The 19094-nt window shown below is 39.1% G+C and overlaps 1 protein-coding gene across 1 annotated transcript in view; it reads left to right on the forward strand.

The window, feature by feature from the left end:
• The window catches only part of LOC144958867 (cardioacceleratory peptide receptor-like), a 198337-nt gene that overhangs the window by 156059 nt on the left and 23184 nt on the right, over positions 1 to 19094 (forward strand). The window contains exons 3-4 of the mRNA XM_078891122.1: positions 12244 to 12382; positions 13393 to 13590. Coding sequence (XP_078747248.1) covers positions 12244 to 12382; positions 13393 to 13590 — 337 coding nt within the window. The remainder of the gene's footprint in view (positions 1 to 12243; positions 12383 to 13392; positions 13591 to 19094) is intronic.

Genomic DNA, 19094 nt, shown 5'->3' on the forward strand with positions numbered 1-19094 from the left:
GACTCGAACCCAGGACCTTCCGATATTATCTTATAATACGTTAAAGTGCCTAGGTGCTAAACCATTAATGCATTTAAAGCAGATAAGGGCGATCTTGTATTCTACGCTATATTTCACTGGTAACCACTGCAATTCAAACAGAATGGGCAGCAAATGTTCACATCTCTTTTGTTTTGTAATCAATTTTGCAGCACGATTCTGAATTGTTTGAAGTCTTAAAATTTTCTCTTTAGTTATCCCAGCCAAAAGAGAATTACGATAATCTAATCTTGATAATATAAATGTTGTTATTAGCTTTTTCGTCAGACTTTTAGTCAAGTAGGTTCGTGCATTAGCAATCTTCTTGAGATTTGAATTTAAACTTTTGCGTAGTTTATCAACTTGTGAATTCATGACAAATTGCATCTAAAAATACTCCTATATTTCTAATTGTTTTACTTGATTATATAGAATTCCCATTGAAATCTGCGTTGATCACCGAGGACGGACCATTTTTTCGTTGCCCCACATAGCATTACTTCTGTTTTTTCATTGTTAAGTTTAAGTTTATTTACATCCATATCCAGCCTTTTTACATCACGATTGTGTAAAAGGAAAATACTATCAGGATTATCTCTATTATATATTTGTGTATCATCAGCATACGAGTGGTAGACGTCTAGCTCATATCATGATTATAATAATAACTGTGTATACATTGTAAATACAATAGGCCCTAAGACAGATCCCTGGGGTACCCCATACATCAAATAAAATTCCTCTGAAAATTTGCCATTTATTTCAACAGTTTGTGTTCTAAATCTAAGCTACGATTGAAACCACTCAAGTGCAGTGCCTCTCATTCCAAAAGTCATTAAGATGAGTGACTCCCGTGGGTCTCGTGTCGATTAAGTTAACCCTCTCCTTTCCAGCCATTTTCAAGATTTTCCCCAAAACTTCACACCCAACTAACACAAAAATATATTTTTTATCACTCAGACATAATAGCTGTAAAATTCTTGCGATATTCTACATCATAATTTCTTTAGCAAAACATGCTCTACAACACACTGATCATTTTCTTTAAATTTTATGATGTACAAAAGAAATTTGAATAAGGAAAAATGTCGGTTGTATCGTAACGAATGTGGCGATTTTCCTATAGTTGGTAAGGAGAGGCTTAAGCAATTCAGCGACTGAAAGAAAAAAAAAAAAAAAGAAAAGCATGACAGACAGAAAAAGATTTCAAGAACGCAAGGCACAGAATATAGATTCGTATGGATTGAGTATACAATGGAAATATCAACGATGCAGCAGTCCCAATCAAAATAGTTGGTGTCGGTGTCCTGAATACAGTTACTCTTATTCTCTCACCGCAATCGGGTGTAGAGAGAGAGGGGGGAATTAAATGAGAAAGGGGGGGGGGGTGGCAGGGATACATTGAAAGAATGGAGAAAGAAGGATGGAGACGAAGATAAGGAGAAAGACTGAAGGAGAGAGGAGGGGGAGGGAAGGGGGTGTGTGTGTGAGAGAGAGAGTGTGTGTGTGTGTGTGTGTGTTTGAGAGAGCTATAGAGAGAAATAGGGAAATATAAATATATATATATATATATATATATATATATATATATATATATATATATATATATATTATATATATATGAGTGTTAGTGGGTACTTGCAGGCACGAGAGTGTTCGATAACGTTGGTTAGAGCTAATATAAAATATGAATGGATTCACCCACTTATATGGCCGAAACACATGTTTCTGTGGCTTCTACCCACGTCTTCAGTCGGCATACTATGTCCGTAAAAAGATCTATATCCCATAACATGTGGAGATGAAGGTATTCTCCAAGTTGTCAGAGATGTCTCAAATCTGTAACTGTTGAACAAGGTGGAGAAATTAAATGTCATTTTAAAATGTCCATTTTGAAGCGAAAGTTTTCGGACCAATATTTCCGAGTACCTAAGTAAAGTAAACAGACCTGGTCATATTTTCTCAAAGTACCAAATTCTCCATTCAGTATATTTGTGAAACACTGATACAAAACGGTATTATTCGGCGTGAACTCCACACAGAAAACTTAATTTTTTAGAAAAAAAAGTTATGAAATCTAATTAGATTCATATTTTGCTTAATTGAAAATAATAATTAAATTGCCCATTGTTAAATTGATTAACGGGAATTTGACTTTAAATTCAAGTTCTAGAATAACATTCATCCCGACATAATTAATACCGTTTTGAGACGGTTGGTCACATTTTAATAGTCTATAGATAGAACGAAGTTGACGTCACTCAGGTCTTTGTTATTGTTTTTTGCCATCCGCGTTTATGAGTGATTCTCAATTAACTGCAATATCCAGACTATAAAAGTTCATAGTTACACAGAGTTTTGTGTGTTGGTCCGTTATACTTCCGGATGGCAATGTTATGAGCTTCTTAGTCAAGCGCATACTATCTATAGAATGAAGTTGACGTCACTCAGGTCTTTGGTATTATTTTTTTTTATTTATTTATTATTTTTTTTTTTTTTTGCCAATTACCGTTTATGAGTAATTCTCACTTAACTGCATTATCCAGACTATAAAAGCTCATAGTTACACAGAGTTTTGTGTGTTGGTCCGTTATACTTCCGGATGGCAATGTTGTGAGCTTCTTAGCCAAGCGCATACTATCTATACTATATTTATCATCGGTGATTCCCATATCTCAGTTTGGCAGATCAGTCCCCTCCATGACAGGACGACCAGCGAAGAGGAATTTCCCGTGGGTCGATCAGCTGTTATTACTGCGTCATACCGGAAGTGGCTCTTTTCGTTTGATGAATAGGAAGATCGGCGCTATCAATACATATATATAGTTTTGTGTGTTGGTCGGTTATACTTTCGGATGGCAATGTTGTGAGCTTCTTAGCCAAGCGAATAGATAGTATGCGCTTGGCTGAAGAGCTCACAACATTGCCATCCTGAAGTCTTAAGTATCAGTTTAATACAATGAGAATTACTTTACTGTGTGTGCGTGTGTGTGTGTGTGCTTGTGTGTGTAAATGATTATGTTTCAGCCAAAGTAATTTGTAATTTAAGCGCTTTGAGTCTGGTGTCTCAGAGTTAAAGCGCTATATAAGTTTTCAGCATTATTATTATTATTAATTACTCATAAACGCGGATGGCAAAAAAACAATAAAAAAGACATGTGTGACGTCAACTTCGAACTATCTATACTATTTATAGGCGGATTCTAAGGATTACGGGACATAAACGAGGCCCTAACTTTCGCGATTTCCTCTCGCCTCGATTCAAAGTTAATCGACTTTTTCAATAAATATTTCTCAAGGATTATTGACTTAAATCTACAAAACCACCATGGTTTATACCTGTTCCGTTTATAAATGCAATAATCGAGCTACGAATGGTAACGGTCGTAGTCTCCATAGATAATATCACAGCGAGGAAAATTATAATCAGTATTTATTGTTAAAGTATCGGTATCGCTGATTTTGTACAAATGGCAGCAGCTTCTTAAGGTTCACATGTTATGACGATCGACCCAATCAGCAAAGTCCGGTCCGCATTCGTGCACCGTCGCGAACCCGCCTGGTAGCATCGTCACAACACACCTTTCGACTAGATGCTCTGCCGTTTCGGGTTCTTGCCCACAGCGTGGACATATTGGACAGGAAGTTAGACCCCACTGATGTAACGCACTTGCCGTTAGGCAGCTCCTCGACCGAAGCCGATTCGCAGCTACCCAGTGTCTCCTCTTACTGGTATCAAAGCCTGGCAACTTCTCACCAAGCTTAGAGGAGTGTAGGTCCCCGCCCCCACGAGGGATTGAATTCGTCCAAACCGACCTCCATCTCGTATGTGCAGCTCTGTCCGTAGTCAGGGATTCTGCGTACAAGGGTTGCCGGGACTTATTTCGGCTCGAAACGGGGGACCGTTCATTATGCACATGAGAGGGGTATCCCCATTCCCTCTCTCTTTGATCTTACTCAGCCAGTTTCCCGTAATGGTCTCCCTCCGGACATCGGGGGGCTGGATCGCTGCCATTATCGGGCCCCATTCTCTAGGGGTTGTTGCTAGCGTTCCCGACACTATGTGCATCGACTTGCGAAGTTTTACATCCACCTTCTCAACGTTTCTGCTTCTACCCCACCTGGAGCGCAATACTCCGCGGTGGAATAGCATAGTGCCAGGGCGGATGTTCTCAGGAGCGCTTGGCTAGCGCCCCAAGTCGATCCCGCCAGCTTCCTCAGAAGACTGTTGCGTTTCTCTATCTTCCAGGCAACCCCTTCGAGATGAACCCGATAGGTAAGGCTGCGATCCAACGTCACCCCTAAATATTTTGGACGCGGCTCATATGGGAGTGGCTGGTCCCCGACTAGGACATTCAGTTTACGGGTGTGCCAGCCACTGCATAAGTGAAATGCCACGGTTTTTGAAGTGTTCATCTTCAGGTACCACTTGTCAAAGTAGGATTTGAGTCTGGTGACGTCCTCGCTGAGTACGCTCTCGAGACGGATCCACACTTTACTCTGAGTAACGAGTGCCCAGTCGTCTGCGTATCCCAGCCTCAGGGAGGAAGTGTTCGGCATATCGCTAATGTAAACGTTAAACAACATTGGCGCAAGTACCGACCCCTGAGGGACCTCATTCTTCAATTTCCTTACTTTGCTCGTGACGTATCCCAGCGCGACGTGGAATTGCCTTTCCCCTAAGATCGAAGAGAACAACTTCAAGGTCTTTTTGCACCTTATGATTTTTGCAAGTTTGAGCATTAACCCATCACACCAGACCGTATCGTACGCCGCTGATAGGTCTATGAACACAGCACCTGTTTGCTGTTTTCTCTCGAACCCGTGCTCAATATGCTCTGTAAGGGCAATGACCTGCTCCGTGGTGCACCTCCCTTACTTGAAGCCTGCCTGCTCAGGTGGCAGGGCAGCATCTAGGACCGGCCCCCATCGGTTTAATAGAACACGCTCCATCAATTTGTAAAGACAGCTCAGCAGCGATATGGGTCTGTAACTGTCTGCCTCCTTCGCCGGCTTCCCTGGCTTCAGGATGGCAACTATCTTCGCATGCTTCCACACTTGTGCTGTCCTTTTGCAAGGATGTCAGACATTGCCTCTGCTAGCCAGGCCCGTGCCCTGGGGCCCAGATGCGTCACCATATCGGGATATACACCATCTATCCCTGCTGCTTTGCCGTTCCTCACTTCGCTAATGGCTGCACCCACTTCTCGGGGACTGAACGGGGTCGTCCAGTCCGACTCCTCCGCAGGTAGCGAGTCCAAAATCGTACGGTACGCCTTGCGGACACCGCGCTCAAAAGCCTGATTAGGGACCCGCTTACTACGGTTCTTAATGTTCTTGGCAATTGTGTCTGCCTCGCCTTCCGGTGCAGCCTTCGCGAAATTCCGACCTGGGTCCAATTTCTTTATCAAACGCCAAGCGTGGCGGCTGGAGTGTGTAAACTCGAGACTTTCCACGGTCTCCTGCCACCGTTGCTTCCTTCCCTCTGCCAGAGACTGAAGTAGTCTATCGGCTGCGTCCTGGGACTGGGTCTGCTGGTACTCTCGGTACAGCTCTTCCGACTCTGCTGTCCAGCAAGGGGTGTAGAATTTCCGTTTGCCCCGTGGAATAGAGCGTTGAGCGCTCTTAACCATTAGCCTACTGAATCTGAATAGTCTTGGACTTGGGAGGAATGGCAGGGCATACCTGCTTGATATAGGAACTGAATTCCTCCCAGTCAGCCTTCCTGAAATTCCATCTGCAAAGTGGGAGAGACTGCACCCTCGGTATTGACACCCCAGTTGTGACAAGAACCGGCCTGTGCTGGCTATGCGGAAAGTCCCCGAGGACTGTCCGCTTCACCTGCAGCGGTTCACCGTTCGCGCCTTTCGTTACGAGGGTGAGGTCTGGAGTATATTCCTTCTTATGGCGGGTACCCCGGAAGGTACCCTTGGCTGTAAGATCGTACACTAGGTGTAGATCATTACAGTCCATCCATGAGCGGAGTTGTCTTCCTGCCTCGTTGCAGTCTCGGTAGCCCCATTCGTGATGGTGGCTATTAAAGTCTCCCAGACAGATGGCAGGATGGCTGACCACCGGTACCGGTGGTGTAGTCCAAGTCACTCTAGGTGGTTTGTAAATATTATGCAAACACAGTCCACCTACTTCCACGGAAATTCGGTTCACCCCATTGCTGTCCGTTACGCTCTCAATGACCCTTACCTTCGATGGTTCTTTAGCGTAAACGCTAACCCCTCCTTTGAGCCTCGAAGTGTCCTCGCGTTGGACCACCGTATAGCCTGGGGTCTGGAATCGGGAAGATTGTGCACCTGAATAGAGGTGGGTCTCCTGTAACAGGAGGATATCTACGCAGTGAACGGCCAATAGCTTTGATAAAAGCTCATTTTTGCCATACTCTGGCTCTCGACGTTCAGGGACAATATGTGCGTCAGTTCGCCATCCCCGCCGTCGCATTTTCCGATCGGCAGGCCGCGAATCGATTGATGCATGGGACGTTTGCTTTTTTCTCGGACGTGCCGACGACCCTGGCGACATGAACGCGGTATTATTTGGCTAGGCGGCAGACCGCTTCGCCATTGACGGGACTGATTGGGACTCGACATAAGGATAATAGTGTGGCGCCCGGGATAGGGCTGCTATTCGGGCACCGGGTTTGGATCAAATTTAGTCACACACCGGGCGAGCAGCTCATGTGGCTCGTTGGCTCGATACCCGGGATGGTCTCGTGACGGTCGACCGGGATTTACACCTTTGCCCTCCCGTGTGCCTCAAGCCCCCTCACCACTGCAAGGTAAAGATCCACGAGGGGGTACAAATGGCGGAAGTGACTTCGCAACTGTTGACTGTCAGCAGCATGTTTTTATTTGCCATAAAGTAGATACTTTATTATTACGAAACAAGAAAAATATATTTCGTGGCAATTTATGCGCAAAGGCTAATGATCGTATAGTGGCTTTTTGATAGATGGTAATGATATTCCTTTGCGTTGTGTTGTAGATGTTAATAATGACAAAAGAGTTCAAGAGCCAAGGATGATGATTGATGGTACAACATCAAGATATTCAAATCAAAGTCCAGATTCCAGGTTTCATTTCTTGCTGCTTTATTTGTTGTGATAAATTCGAAATCCAAATCAAATCATATTTCAATCAGTTTCATAAATTTCAACTCCGTAAAATCAATCCAGATGTTAAGTCAATTTGTCTATGTGACCATTTTCAATATACGTGGAATATTTCGAAGTCCGTAAAATAAAGATTCTGAGTAGGATGTTAGAACTTGCAGCCAACTAGAAAAAGTAGAATAGAATCGAATCTAGAATCGAATCTAGAATAGATTAGAATCCAGAAACACTCTATTTTACACAATTTTGTAAACTGTTCCCACAATTCCTTCAAACTACTCCTCCTACTGATTTTGACAGCCCCATGTCAGTCTAAAATCGGCTCCCTAAAAGTAAAAAAAAAAAAACATACTCAACTCGAAACGTTAAATCCCTACATATTAATGCTAAACCCCGCCTTTTAAATGAAGTAATATTATTTTGGTAAACGTCTTGTAGCACCGTGCGTGGTAATTAAATTACAAATTGATTAATGCTATTCCAATATGATAGATTTTATGCGTAAATTATCGATTTATTGTTGTGTTTTATTTGCATTGTAAAGCGCCTCTGAGCACATTGTGGATCTAGGCGTTATATAAATTCATTCATTATTATTATTATTCATTATTAAACGTCAGTTTTTACGCCCAATACGCCCAAATAACAAATACCAACAATAATTTGATGCTTTTATCCCCAAATACCAAGTGACACCGATCAAAGAAAGCAATTTTCTAGTACTCAACATAATGACCAGTCCTTTAACTTTGGAACGTAAAACTGTCCTGAACCCATTAAATATTGACCAAGTTTAACTGATATACAAGCACCGGGAACTCATTAAACCCACTTGCTGGAATAATCAATCATTACCCTGTGTAACCTTTTTGCATAAGCAAACTCTCTTACAAATTATTATTTGGAAAAATCATAGATATCATGCATATACATTTGAACTTAAACTTTAAAAGTTGACTTGCTTAAAAGTCTGCAGTAAAAGGTGGCGCATCCATCGCTATACATGGGAATGATTGCCTTATTATGGAATGTTAAATCTAGTTTTAAACTAATTTAGCGTTTAAAAGGGAAAAGAAGTGTGAATTTCATAAGCCTAAAGTTAACCATGATCAATGAGATAAAGAGTTACATCATAACAACTCTTATTATTGAAAAAATCGCAACGAATTCCGAGAGTACTTATAAAGAATTAAGAGTTATCGAAGGTAAACATTTGCGATTTAAACACAGTATTCCTTTAAAATGGAAATGGCTCTGCGCATGGCGGAAGTCATCGTATTTTAACAAAGGAAAAGAGGACCACGCCCACTTTGTTTAGAGTCCTTTCCTTTAAGTCCATGCTCCCCTCACAAGTAAAGGGACGAGTATCGATCCCGGGTGGAGCCTCACACCCTGTACCCCTCTTTACCGAAACCCAGCAATGATTAGGTAGCTGGGTCTCTTAGATTTAGCAGAAATTGCTCTGCAATAGGACAACGGACTATTCAAAGGGTAAGAAGAAGTAATTGCTTCAATCTAAAAAAAATGCTCAAAAACATATTCTCTTATACGGGCATTTTCTCATGCCGCATCAAATGTCTAAATTACTCTTTCATTACATTTCAGAGGTAAGGTATTTTCATCAGAGGTGACATAAAAAAATAGTTACCTTTTTAACGAGCTAACCCTTTCCTTACAAACCATTTTCAGAATTTTCCCCAAAATTTTACACCCACACAACACTAAAAAAATCGTTTTTTTTTCTTACTCAAACAGAAAAGCTACAACTTTATCTACATTCTATGCATAATATTGAATGAGCAAAATGAACTCTTCAACACATGTCACGTTTTTATAGCTATAAGAAAACATTTTCTTTCAGTTGTCGTGTGATTTACAAAAGAAATCTGAATGATAAAAGTGCTGGTTGGATCGTAACGAATGTGACAATTTTCTACGGTTATAAAAATGTGCAGTATTATTATTATTATTATTATTATTATTATTATTATTATTATTATTATTATTATTATTATTATTATTATTATTATTATTATTATTATTTTATTATTATTATTATTATTATTATTATTATTATTATTATTATTATTATTATTATTATCATTATTATTATTTTTGTTGTTGTTGTTCTTGTTGTTATTAGCATCATCATCATCATCATCATCATTAATATCAACATCATCATCATCATCATCATTAATATCAACATCAACACCCTCATCATCTTCACCCTACAAACATCAACCTTACAAATCCGGGCAATACTAATGGACAGAGTCTTTATTGTATCTATGTAGTCAAGAAATGTCTGTCAGATCTATTTTGTTCCTGTCAAAACCCCTTGGGATATCGATAATTGACATTTGATGTTTTCTAGCTTGACGTCGTCCTGTTTAATTATGTCAACTTCCATTGACAATACTTACTTTATTTCAAAACTATAGAGAAATAGGGTAGAAAACTCGTGACAAAACACCCTCTATTTTTTTGGTTCCTAAATAATTGGTGTCACGTTACTTTAGAACGAGCTGAAGTCTCAATGAATAATAAGTTTTGTGTGTTGGTCCGTTATACTTCCGGATGGCAATGTTGTGAGCTTCTTAGCCAAGCGCATACTATCTATAGTCTGGATAATCGTCGCCATCGTATGTTAACGATGGCTACGAGATTACTGTTTAGTGAGAATTACTCATAACAGTGGATAGCAAAACACTATTATAAAGACTTCAGTTACGTCAACTTTGATCTGTCTTTAGTTTGTATCTAAACGAATGTGATCATTTTTCAATAATAAGGAGAAAGTTTAAGGTCTTTAGTTTTAGAACGTCAACATGAGTTGTCTACCATTATCTGCTTTATAGATAGAATGCGCTTGGCCAAGGAGTTCACAACATTGCCATCCGGAAGTATAACGGACCAACACACAAACTCTGTGTAACCATGAACTTTTATAGTCTGGTTAATACAGTTTAGTGAGAACAACTCACAAACGCGGATGGCAAAAACAACAACAAAGGCCTGAGTGACGTCGTCTGCATACTATCTATAGAGCAATATCCACTAAACGTGCTCAAAGCGCTTTACAAGGGGTCTCAGCAACACGTAACATGTAGAACGAGACATGGCGCCTGTTAGGCGGTATTACAATATTTCGGACAGAGACAACGCTGTTAACGACCAGGTACTCGTTTTACACCTGTGTACGGTGAGAGAATGTGAGTAAAGAGCTATTTCCAGGGATTCAACTATGCGCCGAGCGAGGCTCGAACCCAGGACCCTTGGTCAGTGTCAGCGTGGCCTGATACTGACGTCAAAATGCCAGTCTTTTGCCACAAAAGAAAACAAATCGTGAGTTGTATTCAATAGTTCAACCAATGAAACAACTTGTTTCCATGAGCTCTACTAACGACAACTCACTAGGCGGTGCAAAAACCAAATAATGACGTCAAACTGCCAGTTCTTTTGGATTTCAGTATCAGGCTATAGATAGTATGCAGATGACGTCACTCAGGCCTTTGTTATTGTTTTTGCCATCCGCGTTTGTGAGTTGTTCTAACTAAACTGTATTAACCAGACTATAAAAGTTCATGGTTACACAGAGTTTGTGTGTTGGTCCATTATACTTCCGGATGGCAATGTTGTGAACTCCTTGGCCAAGCGCATTCTATCTATAGATACCAGATTTTGTGTGTTGGGGTATAACGGACCAACACACAAACTCTGTGTAACCATGAACTTTTATAGTCTGGTTAATACAGTTTATTGAGAACAACTCACAAACGCGGATAGCAAAAACAATAACAAAGGCCTGAGTGACGTCATCTGCATACTATCTATAACAACGATGGCGACGGTGTCAGGCCATAACTTTACGAAGGCCACGCTGACACTGACCAAAAAATTACCTCAAAGACAAGTCTTTGGCCTCAAAAGATAACAAATCGTGAGTTGTATTCAATAGTTCAACCAATGAAATCACGACTTGTCTCCTTTAAAATGTACTAACGACAACTCACTAGACGCATCACAAGTGTCGGCTATAGATAGTATGCGCTTGGCTAAGAACATCACAACATTGTCATTCGGACCAGCACACAAAACTATGTGTAAATTTGAACGTTTCTAGTCTGATTAATGCAGTTTAGTGAGAACTACTCATAAACGTGGGTGGCAAAAGCAAAACAAGATCGAGTGAGTCTTCATACTAAAAGTCACGATGCGAGATCTAATCCTGAGCCTTTTTTTATGAAAAGATCATGGAAGATGAGACGGAAAGGTTTTACTGTGAAATGTGATATCGGCTTAGAGCTAAATCGTTTGGTGTTTTTAATGGTTTTATGCTGCTTGTGAAACATTTAGGTCATTTCAGCGACAGTAATAATGAGGAAAATGGGATAGGAAATAAGTTATAGGTTTATAATTAAAAGTGCACAAAGGGAAATTGTATAAATAGGGAACAGATATAGATTCCAAGATTATACTATCATTGTTCATAGTTTGAGATCACCTAAAAGTCTCGTCCTGACGCAAGCACAGGTGCACACTAAAAAGGAACATACTCAAATGTTTACAAATCATATGTTCAACAACAAAAAATACAATACATAACAGAGAAATGATTTACAAGGGAAAAATATCATCTCCTAAAACAATAACTATACATTCGACTGTTCCCCTCCCAGCTAAGGACTCCGGCCAGGGTCAGGACAAAACTAAGTAATCTCATTCCAAGACATAGAAAGAAAGCAAATGAAATGGAAAACAGATATAGGGGTATAGAAGAATACAGTAAGTACCTCCATGCCCACTATTGGGGGTCAGTAACCCCACCCAGAGAGCTAAATCGAACCCCATAGAAACAAACAAATGTCAGCTAACCTTTGTCAAGGGGTAGTATGCGCTTGGCTAAAACGCTCACAGCATTGCCATCCGGAAGTAATAAGGTCCAACACACAAAACTCTGTGTCACCATAAACTTTTATAGTCTGGTTAATACAGTTAAGTGAGAATTACTCATAAACATGGATGGCAAAAAACAATAACAAAACCCTGATTGACGTCAACTTCGTTCTATCTATCTATTTATTGGTGTTTTTTTACAGGTCCCCCAGCTGGCCTTCGTGTCCATTCTGTGTGCCTTCATCATTGGGGGAAACCTTTGTGTCCTTGGTGCCATCCGTCTTAGCGAAAGCGGAAGGAAAAGTAGGATGAACTTCTTCATCCTTCACCTTGCTGTGTCTGGTAAGGTCACATAGAATAGTGTGCATTTTTATTTGTTTTGTTTTGCTTTTTTTCAATTTGCTTGTGTATGTTTGTTTGTTTTTTGTTTTGTTTTTTTTTTGGGGGGGGGTTGTTTGTTTTGTTTTTTTTGGTTTTGTTTTTTGTACTTTGTTAGTTTTGTTGTTTTTTTTGCGTTGATTGATTGTTAACTATTATTTTTCTATTTATTCTATTTTATTCAAAATTAGTTTTCGTTTTTCGTTTTGGTGTGGGTCGTTGTTTTTTTTTTTATCTTTTTATTTATTTTTTTTCTTGGGAAAAGGGGGGGGGGTAATGCATGGCATCTAGATAGTGCTTGGTATCAATAAAACAAGCTCTAAGCTCTTTCCTCGGCTGTCCACAAAACAGATATAAATCGGGATAAACTCCAAATATATGGGCCTTGTTGCTCTAAAGAACTACTTTTTTTAAAGTATAGTTTTTTTACCTTGTTTTTTGGGGGTTTATTTAGTCTAGCATTTTCCACTGTCCAGTATTGCAAATGCGATTCAACTTTATATAGACTCAAGAGTCGTGAGTTGATGTGCTAATGAAGTTTTAGACTGTTCCGTGTTTGTTGTTAGTGTTGATTAATCTTCTGTGTGTGTGTGTGTGTGTATGTGGTGGGGGGGGGTGTTTTGCTTTGTTTGCGTGGGAGTTCTTCGGGGGGGGGGGGGGGGGGGTTGCTTTGTTTTGGTATTTGATGGGTTGTTTTGTTGGGGTTTATTTTGGCTTTTTCTTTGGGGGGTGGGGGTTCTGGGGGGGGGGGATTACTGACTTGATGCTATTTTCACTCGTTTTCAATCCGTTTATTTCGCTTTTATAATATGATACATCTACCTTTTAAATTATTATTTTATATTATGTAAGAAAGATTCTGATTGATGTTAACTTCAAACAATATTCGTTGATCATGGCTTACTTCACCACCACCCCAACCCCACCCCCCTCCCACCCACCCCCCACCACCACCACCCTCCTACACGCCTCAGATCTGCTGGTAGGGGTCCTGGTGTCCTTCACTGACCTCATGACCAAAATTACAGTTGAGTGGTATGCTGGGAACTTCATGTGCAAGCTGGTCAACTTCCTCCAAGGAACGGTCACTTACTCATCCACTTATATGTTGGTCAGTCTGAGCATTGACCGTTACTACGCTGTGGCTAGACCTATGAACTTCTCACGCAGCGGTGAGTTAATAAAAACTGGTCTTCTTCTCTTTCTTCTTCTTCTTCTCCTCCTGCCCTACTACTACTACTACTACTACTACTACTACTACTACTACTACTACTACTACTACTACTACTACTACTACTACTACTATACTGCTACTACTACTACTACTACTACTACTACTACTACTACTACTACTACTACTACCACTATTACTACTACTACTACTACTACTACTACTACTGCTACTACTACTACTACTACTACTACTACTACTACTACTACTACTACTACTACTACTTCTACTACTACTACCACTACTACTACTACTACTACTACTACTACTACTACTACTACTACTACTACTACTACTACTACTACTACTACTACTACTACTACTGCTATTACTACTAAAACTACTACCAATACCTCTACTGCTGCTGCTACTATTACCACTACTACTACTACTACTACTACTACTACTACTACTACTACTACTACTACTACTACTATTACTACTAAAACTACTACCAATACCTCTACTGCTGCTGCTACTACTACCACTACTACTACTACTACTACTACTACTACTACTACTACTACTACTACTACAACAACAACAACAACTACTACTACTACTACTACTACTACTACTACAGCTACTATACTAGTGTCAAACGTTTTGAACTATGGCTTATTTAACTCTAGATCCAATATGTATTAAAAAGACAACGGGTTTATTTACACAGTTTGGACAACGACTGTGCTATATTATTCATAACAACCACGTACAAAGTAACCACTTATCAGACCATCGATCTGTTTTATTTGAACTGAGATTGAAAAACCCAAATCCACAAAAAATATCTAAAATATAAGTCATTAGATATTGAACGATTTTAAAATGACGTTACGATTTCCGGTCTAACCACAAAAGTTGAACGTGCATTCACAGCAGATGATAAAGTTTCAATTTTTAATCAATTATGTCTGAACTTTTTGATCACCATGCTTCGTTGTTAACCAAAGTTATCACCATAAGGCCTGGCACATCATGAGGAAATTCGTTTGATAAAGCAAATAAGACGAGAAGCGGAAGAAACTTGGCGGAAAACAAGACTCACAATACATAGAGAGTTATATAAACAAGCACGAACTGCAACTAACAAACTGACAATCGAAATCAAAAGACAATCTATTAGAGATAAGGTGAACGATAGTAAAGGCAACATTAAGAAGCTTTTTAATGTCCTGAACTGTTGAATGAACGTTGATGGTGAAGGAAAACTACTGCTATCACACCAAAACAAATCAAAACTTACAGAGCGTTTCAATGATTACTTCATTTATTAAATAGCTACCATTCGATTCAAAACGGACAATGCAATCAACACCGCTGAAACTGAAGATAGCATACCACCTATATCATGTTCTTTGTCCAAATTTTGCTTCAATAGGGGAGGTTAGTGAATGTATTTAAAAAATCCCCCAAAAACTGTGCTACATTTATGTTGTACCAACGTGGCTTTTGAAAGAATATGTAAAGGAAGTCGCGCCTGTTATGATTTCGATTGCAAATAGGTCTATCAAGAATGCAGACATTCCAACCTGCTTCAAAGACAACAGACATTCCAACCTACTTCAAAGACTACAAACATTCCAACCTGCTTCAAAGACTACAGACAATCCAACCTGCTTCAAAGACTACAGACATTCCAACCTGCTTCAAAGACTACAGACATTCCAACCTGCTTCAAAGACTACAGACATTCCAACCTGCTTCAAAGACTGCAGACATTCCAACCTGCTTCAAAGACAACAGACATTTCAACCTGCTTCAAAGACTACAGACATTCTAACCTGCTTCAAAGACTACAGACATTCCAACCTGCTTCAAAGACTACAGACATTCCAACCTGCTTCAAAGACTACAGACATTCCAACCTGCTTCAAAGACTGCAGACATTCCAACCTGCTTCAAAGACTACAGACATTCCAACCTGCTTCAAAGACTACAGACATTCCTACCTGCTTCAAAGACTGCAGACATTCCAACCTGCTTCAAAGACTACAGACATTCCAACCTGCTTCAAAGACTACAGACATTCCAGCCTGCTTCAAAGACTACAGACATTCCAACCTGCTTCAAAGACTACAGACATTCCAACCTGCTTCAAAGACTGCAGACATTCCAACCTGCTTCAAAGACTACAGACATTCCAACCTGCTTCAAAGACTACATACATTCCAACCTGCTTCAAAGACTACTGCTGCTGCTGCTGCTTCTACTTCTCTCACCACAACCACACAACGTTACCTTCTTACTCTTGCTTCTCCCCATCCTCCTCCTCCTCCTCCTCCTCCTCCTCCTCCTCTCCTCCTCCTCTCCTCCTCCTCCTCCTTCTCCTCCTCCTTCTCCTCTTCCTCCTGCTCTTCTTCTTTTTCTTCTTCTTCTTCTTCTTCTTCTTCTTCTTCTTCTTCTTCTTCTTCTTCTTCTTCTTCTTTTTCCATTACGGCAAAAGCTTCTTCTTTTTTCCTCTTGTATTAATACAATAAGAAAATTGAAAGAACGTTAAGATACCATCGCTGACACTTGATGCATGCAAGAACCAATACATCAATCAGCTCTAGACACTCTCCCGATCCACTCCGTAGGTTATTTTTTAATTTCAGAATAGTATTTTAAACTACAGTTCACATGGCGGAAATAGTTTAACCCTCTCCTCTCCAACTATAGGAAAATCGTCACATTCGTTACGATGCAACCAACATTTTTCTAATTCAAATTTCTCTTGTACATCATAAAATTTAAAGAAAATGAACAGTGTGTTGTAGAGCATGTTTTGTTAAAGAAATTTAGTATCGCAAGAATTTTAGTTGGGTGTGAAGTTTTGGGGGAAATGGCTGTAAGGAGAGGGTTAAGGTACACGTTAACGCGAAAGATCAGTTTAACAACCTGAAACTTTGATGGATCATTCGCCTTGCTCTCACAAATTAAGGTTTCTGGACATTGGACCTTGGATATCGGCGTCGTTTTCCTCCACAAATAGCATTTTACATTAGTGCCCGGCCTCAACCATCAAGAGATACAAGCCTCAATCAAGTACCAGGTCAAATAACGACATTAGCAATCATTTCTCTCTAGTCCACTCTATGATTTCATTTTTTAATAAAAATATTTCATTTATTTTTATTTTTCTACCTCAGGAATGATGTTCCTACTATTTCCGTCTTTATGTTATACTTTTTAACACACTCACACACACATACACACACACACACACACACACACACACAATATTGTAAAATAATAAATCCGGCCCATTCATCATATCAGTGACTAGTTTGTTTGTTTTTTGTTTTTGTTTTTTGGGTACTTAGTAATAACAACATAATGTCGCCTTAATACGGCGGATTTTGTTGGGGTTTTTTTTTCTGATAATCGCGGTTTGATATCATTTAGTTATTTTGAGTGGGGGGGAGGGAGGGGGGGGGGTTAAGCTGTTTTTTCCGTAGTAGTTAACCCTCTCATTACTAGCCATTTCTAGAATTTTCCCTGCACCATCAGGTCAACCCACCACAAAAATAGAGTTTTCTTACTCAAACAGAAAAGTAATACGTACATTCTAATAAGCTACATAATTTTGTTCAGCAAAATGAGCTCTACAACACAGTCTCGAGTTTTTATAGCTGTAACAAAAACTTTTCTTTAAATTTTGTGATATGAAGAAGGAAATAGAGTGAGAAAATTGTTGATTTCATCGTGACGAATTTGACGATTTCCCTATGTGGTAAGGAGTGGGTTAAACAAATGGATTCGGTTGAGAACAGTAAAACCTTCTAAATAAAAACCTCAAAGTATATTCCTATATTATATTATATATATATATATATATATATATATATATATATATATATATATATATATATATATATATATCTTTATATATCTTTTCAGGATATAAAATCGCAATTACTCCATGTTAATCTCCCTTGAACCATGTCGGTATCGTCTTTATATACATACCTACTTCATATTGAGATTATAGCCATTCAAACTACCAACACCGCATGCGATCTATGTTAGTCGATGTTATGATAAAAACTGGAGATTGATAAATATATATATTTACAGTAATGTAAATGGTGCTGCTCGAAGCTCGAAGAAATAAATAACGATGTGAAATTGAATATAAGCTTCAATTTAATATACGAAAACAGATAAAAATGGACGTTTCGGGGTTCCCCTTGATCAACAAGACAGGATGTATGAAACACTACAAAGGAATGAGATAATTATCTTACATTCAATTTCAAATTGGATTCAGTAGTCTGATGTCGCGCCGCCCGACAACGGCGGCCATCTTGGTTCTAAACAAAGAAAATCATTACTTTTTATTCTTCATGCTGGCTAGCACTTTTCATATGCCTTGTGATCAGAATGTGTAAAAGTCAAAACATGATCAAATTTATGGGGGTTTTTTTCCTCTGGATACGCTTTTATGCTCGCCGGAGAAATATTTCATACGGAGTCCGCCCTTGTTCCGATAGTTTAGAGCCAGCGTTACTGTTACCATGCGCCATTAGGAAGGAAGTGACGTTACGACTGTTGAAGAGTATTGTTATTTATAAAATTACGGAGGAAAACACTGGATAGTAGGCGGAAAGAGAAACGCCTCCAACTTCTCCACGGAACAGTCTATTATTATACCAACAAAACAACAGTAACTCTACTACAATATTTTACAAAACAACACTGTACATTCACAACAAATTTGATCAACTATGAAACTTGGAACTCCCTACCAACCAATTGTAAACAAGCCCTTTCGACTGATGACTTCAAAAAATCGCTCCCTGCTTCCCTCTAAAAGCCCTGTTACTGAAAAATCAGACATACAATCTTCAGCCTGAAGCTTTGGCCGAAATGGAAAAAGAAGAAGAAGAAGAAGAAGAAGAAGAAGAAGAAGAAGAAGAAGAAGAAGAAGAAGAAGAAGAAGAAGAAGAAGAAGAAAAAGAAGAAAGTATGGGAAAAAGATAAATGTTTATTTATGGGCGTTTTTTTTTATCATCATCATTATTATTATCATCATGATCATCATTATAGGGCTTATTACATTTTAAATATATGATTCCATTATGAGGAACAGCAACGATAAAATTTCATATCCAATATTCATAAAAATCAAGTTATTCTCAGCATCATTATTTCCCAAAAAATCCCATTTTTAAAAAGAAATCTTCATATTATCCTCCACGGGTGATAACAAATATGATGATGTGAGGCAAATAGTGTCAGTAAGAAGATTAACGACAACACACCCATTTCGTTAAAAACAAACACACAAACAAAAAAACTGACATTAGTAGAAATAAAGAGTGAGTTGAAAGGGGGAGGGGGGAGGGGGAGGAATAAAGAAAACACAACTTAATAGTCTTATCGTGTCTTCGTGCAAAATATATTTTGATAAAAACATAGAAAGAAAAAAAAAGAGATTATAATAATAAAAATGATAATAAC

This window comes from Berghia stephanieae, chromosome 13, assembly GCF_034508935.2.
Source record: "Berghia stephanieae isolate SIO BIC M18660-M18661 chromosome 13, UCSD_Bste_1.3, whole genome shotgun sequence".
Lineage (NCBI taxonomy): Eukaryota > Metazoa > Mollusca > Gastropoda > Nudibranchia > Aeolidiidae > Berghia > Berghia stephanieae.